The following is a 9,269-nucleotide window of genomic DNA, read 5'->3' on the forward strand; positions in this document are numbered from 1 at the left end:
TGAAGCTATGTAGTATTTTATTATATTGGTCTGACGTAAATTAACTAGCAATGGCTACAGCCAGCTCTCAGGGTGTTGCAATCTAACTCTGCTTCTAGAATAAATTGCCTCACTCAAAAGTGGCAAATTTTAAACATATTTAGGTTGTAAGATAAATATACATATTTTCTTGCCTTTCTTAATTTATTTCCTTCTCCTACTTAACAAAAAACAAATATTGTTAGGTTGTGTACCTGCTATCCATACGTTTGTGTGTTTTTATGAAACTGCGCAACAACTTAAAAGTGATTCCTCAAGCTTCACTCACTTTTATAAGGGACAAACAACATGGATGACATTTTTAAAACTCAATCTTGTGTCATCTATAGCAAAGAATATTGCTGATTAGGGTACATTGTTTCTCGTTGGATATGTTTCATGACTAAAAAGTGAGAAATGCAGCTTTTTCGGGCTGCATTTTCGAAAAAAAAGAGTCCTTTTTTAAAGTTGGCGACACGTCGCCAATAAACGCCATTCTTTAAAAAAATATTTTTAATTGTGGGTTTGAGCTCGACCTTTAGCTTTAATATTATAGTTTAAAGTTATATTTGAAATTTAATTAGTTGAAAGTTGTGCTTTCTTTATAAATATAGCACAGATATGATAAATGTACTATTGTTGCTTTCTTTAAAAATAAGCTCCAGTTTCCCGCCGCCTCCCTCTGACACCAAACCGAGAATCTCTTACCTGGCCTGGGCTTCGTCCAGACTTTGGTCCGTGATGGTCATAATTTGCTGTAAAATGTCTCCAATGTCCTGCTTCCTCCCGTCGCCGTCGGCTCCTCCGGTGCCTTCCAAGTGCTGCGGCAGGCCGGGGTGCCCCGCCATGCCTACCCCCGTGTGAGAGTGCATCAACCTCGGCTGCTCGTCCATGTCTTCGGCCACCCTTTATTTTTTATCTAATTCTATTTGTCGCCAACGCTGATAATTTCCTGTAAAAATAAATACAGTAAAAAAAAAAAGAAAAAAAAAGAAGAAGAGGAGAAGAAGGGAGGACGGAGGAGAGGGTAAATAAATCCTGGTATTTCTTCCTATGAGCGTTTTAGAGACACTCCGCCAACAGGGGAGGAAAAAAAAAAAGAAAAAAGGTGGCGTTAGAGAGGGAGCGCGCGGAGCAACGAGCCTCTCTGGTTGCTTCCCTCAGCTGAGCTGGTCGAAGCTGAATGTGAAATCTGATCTGAACTGCTGTGGGCTGCGAGTCTAAACCAGACAGACAGCTGCTCTCAACTACTAGTGCTTTTCCTGTATCCAAACCCCGCTCCGTCTTCTAAAAACAAGAAAGGAAAAGTGGCTGTGAGGAATAAAACAGCAGGGATTTACTTCACTCGCTCCATCCTCTCGCTTTTTGTCATGTTCAGCACAGGCTGGGCAGGCGGCGACATAACGAAGAGAGCACGAGAGTCAGGCTCCGCCCACGCGACGTGATTGGAAAGGCGCTGGATTTAGCCCCACCTCGAAGAGCATCGAGATCATCGGAATGTTGGATGCAGAGGAGACGCTCCGGTGTGGCCGCATAGCGTTGCGATCAAGGGAGGAAAAAAGGCTTGTTGATGGATAGAGCGTGAACTCGGTGTAAATAACAGCGACCGGGACCCTTCTTATGACCTCAGCAGAACCCGCACTCCCTCCACACGAGGCCATTTAATTTCCACACTGTGCCAAGATGAGGTGCACCAATCAGAGCTGTTGGCCACCCTCCAAATTTGTTATGAATATTAGCTAGATGAAGATTTATGGCTTAGAAAATAATTTGACTAATGAGACACATAACAGATGAAAAACACATTTTTGATATCAGTAATGTAAACACTGCAGACAAATCCTACAGTCAGCTTGCTTTGTTGGAGTTTTGTCCATTCATTTCCAGGTATGTCGCAGGGCTCCGCTTGGCTGACTTTGGCAGGGTCCTCCTAATGTAAGGCGGTGACCCATGTTGCGCAGCCAAGCAGCAAGACCCGAGTGTGTCTGGCCAGGCTGAAAAGTGCCCTTCAGGCCCAGCGCTGCCTCACAACCGCTGCGCCTCTTTGAATGGCTCTCAAGAGCCATTCAAAGGGAAAAGAGAAGTGAAGGAGGAGGGTTGGATGGAAAAAGGAGCTCCAGTGTAGAACTAAAGTCTGAACAGTGTTCTGTAAATCACTGGACTGGATGACAGGCAACAGTGCTTTTCATGTGTGCAGGACTAAAAGTAGGGGTTTTACAAATTATTTTTTATCAATTAATTTTACAAATGATTTCAAACAGAGCAAACATATATTGTAAAAAAAAAAAAAAAAAAAAAAAAAAAAAAAGGGTTGCCCAATGAAACATTTTCTCAATCCCCACCGGGGTCCACTCCCTGACTCCAGGGAGCAGGGCCAGTCCAAGGCACAAGCAAACAAATCAGCTGCTTAGGGGACCCAGGCCAGCAGAGGGCTCCCAAGAGCACTTGATCTCTCAAACCAAATGTGTATCTCAAAATATTAAGTTTGTTGCTGCATTTAAACACACACATAAAAAAATTTCAACATTTAAATGTATTTAAGCTTAAAATGCTTATACAATTTGATAGCTGTGTGAACAGTCATAATTAGCTGCTGGTTAAATCATACTGCTGCTTGAGTCCCATTTCATGGACAATGTAAATACAAACTTATTGCTAAATAAATGAAATTTTTTTCCTGACTGACTTTTGCACTGAAGCTCAACTGCATTAATGAATGAGTCAGCCAGAAAAATAACATTGCCTCCTCAATATACTCATTTATTTTTATTTATTAAATGATCTGACATAGATTGGCACCTCAAATCATCTGCGTAGCTCCAATCTCAGATGACCTTCTAAAGCAAGGTAGACCTTGACTTAACCACAGGAGCCCAAAGGACCACCTGCAGGCCATTTCTAGGCTTTTGACCAATTTTGCACATTCTGCTTTACAATTCAAGAACAATAAGAATTTGGTCGTTCACCTATTTTAGCCCTTGTGGAAAAAAAAATTTGTATTTTAATAACCTTATTATATGATCAAGAAAACCACTTATTTTTTTAAAAAAATACTTCCTGTTTATCTGCAGTGTATATTTAATTCATCATATAGTACTTGCAAGCCAAACTTTGGCTAAATTGTTCAGGAAATTCTGGTTTGCATGCATTGTTTTCTTCTTATATAATTATTTGAAAACTGAAGTTTAGATTTAGTCAAATTATCTTCAAAACATTATTTGTTTTATGAACCGAAAATTGTATGACAAAAGCAGCAGAAATCTAAAGTGGGGGTGAACACTTTTTCACGGCAATCGTGACACATTGCTACATATTGGAGCTCACAAATGTTTTTTGTCCTGTTGCTATCCCAACAATCCTATCACAGCTATATGTTGGCACTATATTATGTCTCCATGTTTTCGTCACAATCTGCAGCATTTCTCCATATTTATGAAAAATTTCTGCAGGAAGAAAGACCATCACTATTTTTATCATCTTATCAGCATGATGAGAGGATGTAGGTGAAGCGGTTTGCCCTGAGTGTTGTGCACCGCTGAGCGTTCCATCATGCGCAATAATTTAACCCAGTATAGCGTTATGTGAGGATACTTTGGCAGGTGCAGTCAGAAAGAATCATTCACACCAAATCCAAATCCTATGTATTTTACACAGAACAGAGCCAGCCATTCAAACAGCGTCTAAAGCCTGAAATTATTATTTGAGCAATTATTAAAACATATAAATGATAAACTCTATAAGCTGTTGACCATTCTTCTTAATTATCTTTCTCCTTACTTATCACAACACTGGGAGGTTCTATTTTGCATTTAAACTAAAGTCTGGACAGTCTTCTGTTTCCCAGCAATCAGTACAGTCTGTGTGCAATTTGGAGTAGTGTGCGCCTCTCCCCAGCAGGAAAGCCCTGAATCAGCCAATCAGGTATCACTTGATGTAAGGGGGCTTTGCATGTAATTTATTGAAGAATTTGTTGAGTCTATTTCTAACCTCCAAATATTACATGTTTCCAACTTTAGCTGTTACTCCCGTCTTTGGAAAAGCACTGCCAAAGAGAGTACATTTACTATGTGACTGTCTACAAGGGTCCAAACAGTTAAAGGACGGATCCTTTAAGATCACAACAGATAGAAATGAGCAGTGATGAAATATAATCATGTTTAGCTTGAACTCTGCTTCATGCTGCTTATTTAGAACATCTGATTTAGATGGTGCTGATAACACATTGGGAAACTAAAGTATATTATATCACTGCATTCCAACTTAGACAATCAGTCTAATGTTGGGGTGATCATAAGTCAGACAAGCGGTACTGTAAGCTCAAATTACCAATTACTGTTTGTTCCTTTGTTTTAAATCTGACAGAACAATTTTCCAAGTCATAGTGTTGGTTAATACAGACTGTGAAACCAAAAGTCACAGTCATTATCCTGGATGAATCTCTGACCACCCCTCCCATCATCAAAAGGGAGAGCTCATTAAAATTCGTTTGATTTGGGTTTTAGGCCAATTACAGACATTGTTAGTTAGGTTGGTGTGTGGGCCATGCAAGAGTTATCAATTCCAAAATCAGTTGTGGGTCATGTCTGGGGTCTGTCCTCTAAGAAACACCCAATTGAGGCCAAGTTTCAACCCTATGAGCTATACTGCCTCCCTCAGATTAGAAAAAAAATCATCATGACAAAAAGAATACTGCATGGCAGCTGCATCATGCTGAGGGCCTGTTTCACAGCCAGAGGAATTATTAAGACAGAAGACATCCTCCAAGTTCTGCAGCGTCCCCTCAAATCATCAACCACCCCCAGTTCTCAAGAACTTGTTTTAGATGTTCCCCTTAAACCTCTGCAAATGATGTACTGAGGAGGTAATGCCACCATTAATTTATTGTGGTTGGACCAGGAACACACCTAAAACATGCAGGACACTGAGTTTGGAGGACTGGAGTTGGTCACCCGTGAGCTAAGTGGTTGAAAAACACATTTAATGGATAGAGATAATTGCTTTAACAAAAAAAATATCCCCAAACAAACTTCTTAAACTTGATTTTAGAATATAATAACTTTAAGTTTCTGGAATGAGAAACTGAAATTCATTGAGCAAAATCTGGACCTCTACAGGGAAACCTGCCAGTTTAAATAGACGCTACCTGTGGTATTAAGAGGAGTTATCAAACATGCAGACAGAATTATGCAAGGAGCCTAGCACACACAAAAAGTGTGTGGTTTCTTTATAACCTGTTAATAGATAGAGATTTAAATGGTAATGGTTAAAGCAGATGAGGTGGATTAGCAGTGCTAGCCAACAATGGATGGTGTCATCCAGGACATGTTAGTGTGGAATATCATAGCTGCTGATGGAGTCACTGAAATGAAAGGATTTTTTTATGAAATATGTCCATAGGACAGTAACATGGGCCTGTCATGCAGCAACAGTCTTGAGTCAGAGGCCTCTTCAGATTCATCGCAAAACTGACTGGTACGAGATATCCTGCATTCACCACAACTTTTTTTTAAAGGTTTTGTTGGTCTAGTGGCCTTTATTTTAAAGTAATTTGACAGGAAAGAGGGTAATGAGAGAGGGGGAAGATGTGCGGCAAATATCGCCAGGCCGGGAATTGAACCTGCAACCACTGCCATGAAAAATCACAGTCATTATCCTGGACTAAGTCCTCAGTAGATGGGTCGTGCTTTGCCCCTGCGCCACCCTAGCACCCATCACCACAACTCTTTGATGATACTTGGATGATATGAATTACTATGACGTAATTTCCCTTTAGGATAAATAAAGTTCTTTGGAATTGGATTGAATGGAATTATCACAATGATGATTGTATATAAACTTTTCATGTTTATCTATTTTGTTTTTTAAATAGGGAAATTTTCTAATTGCAAAGCTGAATAATAAGTACGTAACAGTAATAAGGAAGTGTCTTAAGACATTGCCTTTTGTGTAAACATACATCACAGTATTGTGATGAAACAAATCATGAATTAAAAATAAAATAATAAAAAAGCTGCTGATTTTCCTCCAAAACATACAGCTGGAATGCACCCATTGGAATTCCTCTGTACATCCATTAGCATATTTGAGTTTGAGGTGCAGCAGCAGTGACATCTCAGACTGTCTCCCCAGGCCTCAGGTGGAGCCGCAGTGCTATCTTGGAGCTAGTGACTCTCCCTCCAGGAGCTCCTGCAAAGCTCCAGCTATGTAAATTGGGTGCAGAATATGTATGATGGATAATAGTGAGTGTGGTAAGTTTCCCTGCCATCTGCTCAGCAGTAGAATAATGAGAATACCTGAGGGGGTCTCTGTTACAGCAACATCCATATGACTGCCCAACATCTGCTAAGTTATGTTAGCGGGGCGTTTAGAAATCTAAATATACGACGGTATTTCAGGGCTACGCAGGAAGCCAAACAAATCACAGGACCGGTGGTGATCTTCATCAGCTCGCTGCCGGCTTGATGTATGATCAGCCACTCACCGGCAATAAAACAGGAAATTCTAATCGATTTCCTATAAACCTGTAATTTGTCTTGGAAATATAAGCGATATGATGCGGGGGGAAGAGCTGAATACATGAATTTTCCATAGCATGATGCCACCTACCCAAGTGGGATTCTGTGAAACAGTCACAACTAATAAAAGTAACTACAGCGAGCTGTAACCGTGGTGACAAATATAACACCCAGGTGTGGGACACAGCAGCAGGGATGACTTTAACCTCTCTGCCCTGTGGAAGGACACGAGCTGCAGATAAAACCCACCATGAACATAACAAAACCATTTGAAAGCATTCTGTGACCTTAATGAACTAATAAAAGATAATAACATGTTTGACAGGATCTTATGGTACAAGTCTCACCTCTTCAGTGACTTTTTAAAGCTACAGGTTGAATCAGGTGTGTTAGACATGTTTTAAACTGGCTCAATTAGTGCTTCATATATTTCTTAAGGTTTTCACATTACATACAAAACATAAAATACACAATGACAACAAAGGAAAAGAAAACAAAAACACCCAACATCCCAGTAAATACAAAAAATACAGTACATAACAAAAAAATTAATACTGACGCATTTAAAAGAAAGTCTGAATATTTTCCACCTGAAAAGTAAGTGAAAATTCTTTACAACAAAAGTCAAACATATCGAGCTGAAATTACACTATAATTTGTGACGATTTACTATCCTGGTAAAATCCAGCTGCTTGTTCGCTTCATCCGGAGGGTCTGGACCCTCGGCTGCTGAGAAACGATTGTCTGCTTGCAACTTAGATGAAACCATTTTCAGTCATGTTAAACCATGACCGGTGCTGGTTGTTGGACAACTAAGTTCTCTTCAGTGCGGATGCCGTTACTGAGCGAACAAGTCTTACAAGCTAGCTATTTGTAGTTTCTGTGATGTTAATGAAAACGAAGACGAAGAAAGAAAAACGTAAGAAACTGTGAAAGCTAAACTTTATTTTCCACGGTGTGCAGGCCTCTGGCAGAGAAACAGGCCCATATCGTCACAGGTCAAAGGTCATTCGCTGTTTCATGTTTTCTTGTGCGTAATGGCTTTTAAATGCTTTTCAGACTGACTTTGTTCCTACGCTGTTCTTACATTTCTTCATTGCTGCATTATGTGTTCCTTGATGACCTTTGGCAGCTTCAGTTTACATCCTGATTGGTCTGACAGTGATCAGGCCGAGTTGTGGCTTGGGAAATAATCCAAAAATTTTATTTATATTATTATTACTATTATTATTATTATTATTACTGTTGTTGTTAATTGCTTTTTGTACTTATTTGTTTGATGAACTGCATCATTTTATTGTGAAATTAAAAAAAAGAAAAAGCACTTCTTTCCCTGTCACTGTACCTTGTCATTTTCTTGATGTATTTAAAGAACAATCAAAGCAGGCATGAACAAATTCTCATTTATAATATAATAAAATGTGCAAGACAGGAATGAACCCAGACATTGAACAGAACTGATAAGCCTCCTCTGGAACAGAGCAGAGGACGAGTGGAGGACAAAGGGACAAGCAGAGACAGAGGTGGGCTGGTTTCCATGGTACCTGAGAGAGAGAGGGACCTTTCTGCTCCAGGCCCTGGGTCACATCATGTGATGAGTGTGTGCAGATAAATCCCCCCTTTCATCTTGAGCGCCTTTTATCCTGTCTGGAGGAAAGCCTAATGGAACAAATTCATACAGTGCCTTTGATTGTAATAAATTAGGACTTAAAGCCAGTTCATGAGAGCTCCTCTGTTTTCACACATTCAACTTGACACTCAGAGGTCTGCGTGATATCCAGGCCATAAATGAAGCATTCAGTTTTGGCTTTTTAATGGTGCAATTGAACAAGGTTTGATTTCAGGTGTAGAAAACACTGAGAACTGGGTGAAACTTGAATTTATTGTACATATTATAGGTTCCTAGCATAATTCTGGCTATATATCTGAGCACTGTTATCAGAAATGATGAAGCTCATTTAAACTGGTTGGCCTCCTGACATGGATCGATCCAAGTACAGTTACAGATTCTTAGTGGCATTGATATATATACATATTAAAATGTCTCTGGAAAAAAAAAATTAAAAGACCGCATAGATTTATCAGTTTCTCTGATTTTACTTGGAGCTTGGAGCTAATGTCTTCTTCAGAGGTTTTTGTGTTGATTCCTTCAGTGGTTCTTGGTGCAGTGCCGCCTTCAGGTGAGGGGGGCAAAGGGTTTGGATAGTTTGACACAGTGCAGTGGGAAAGTGAACCCACCACTGCAGCTGAAAGTGGAAAAAATGTTGCAGGTTTGATCCCCAATCGAATCGAGTTTAACGGACTACCAGGTGTTACTTCGCTGTAACCCCTCTGAGCTCTACAGGCTGCTTCCTTTGATCCTGAGAGGGGACAGTTTTGGTCAGATGGGTGAAGCTTGGACAGAAGAATGTGTTCTAACAACATACTGACCTCACAGAAAAATCAAACCTGCAGGTAGAATGAATGAAGCAGGGTGAAGTAAAGCTGTTGGAAAGCCTTGGCCACAATTATTTGTAAAATATGCTTAAAAGGAAACCAACTAATACGAATGAACCCAAAATCTAGTAAAAATCCAGCCAGATTCAAGCCACAAACCTATTAAAGGCAACAAAAAGCATGTGGTTTCTTTTCAGCTTGTAAAGTGATGTTTCTTATTTCCCCAAGTATTATTTTGAGGAAAAGGTTAGTGGAGAATGAACATATTTGGGCTGACGTGTGTAGTTCTGGGCATGTGTG

General features: G+C 39.9%; 1 protein-coding gene across 2 annotated transcripts in view; it reads right to left on the reverse strand.

Moving 5' to 3' along the window:
- Window positions 1-2,584, reverse strand: part of LOC106928203 (pre-B-cell leukemia transcription factor 1) — a 77,116-nt gene extending 74,532 nt beyond the window's left edge. The window contains exons 1-2 of one of the 2 annotated variants that reach the window (XM_088005117.1): window positions 1,359-2,584; window positions 727-970 (exon numbers count right to left, since the gene is read on the reverse strand). In XM_088005117.1, coding sequence (XP_087861243.1) covers window positions 727-911 — 185 coding nt within the window. In that variant the 5' untranslated portion in view covers window positions 912-970; window positions 1,359-2,584. Of the gene's footprint in view, window positions 1-726 lie in introns of both variants that reach the window. The other variant, XM_015004300.2, reaches the window with a different exon arrangement.
- Window positions 2,585-9,269: the final 6,685 nt, after the last annotated feature.

Source organism: Poecilia mexicana, unplaced genomic scaffold, assembly GCF_051168715.1.
Source record: "Poecilia mexicana isolate PSO_F unplaced genomic scaffold, ASM5116871v1 scaffold_4, whole genome shotgun sequence".
NCBI lineage: Eukaryota > Metazoa > Chordata > Actinopteri > Cyprinodontiformes > Poeciliidae > Poecilia > Poecilia mexicana.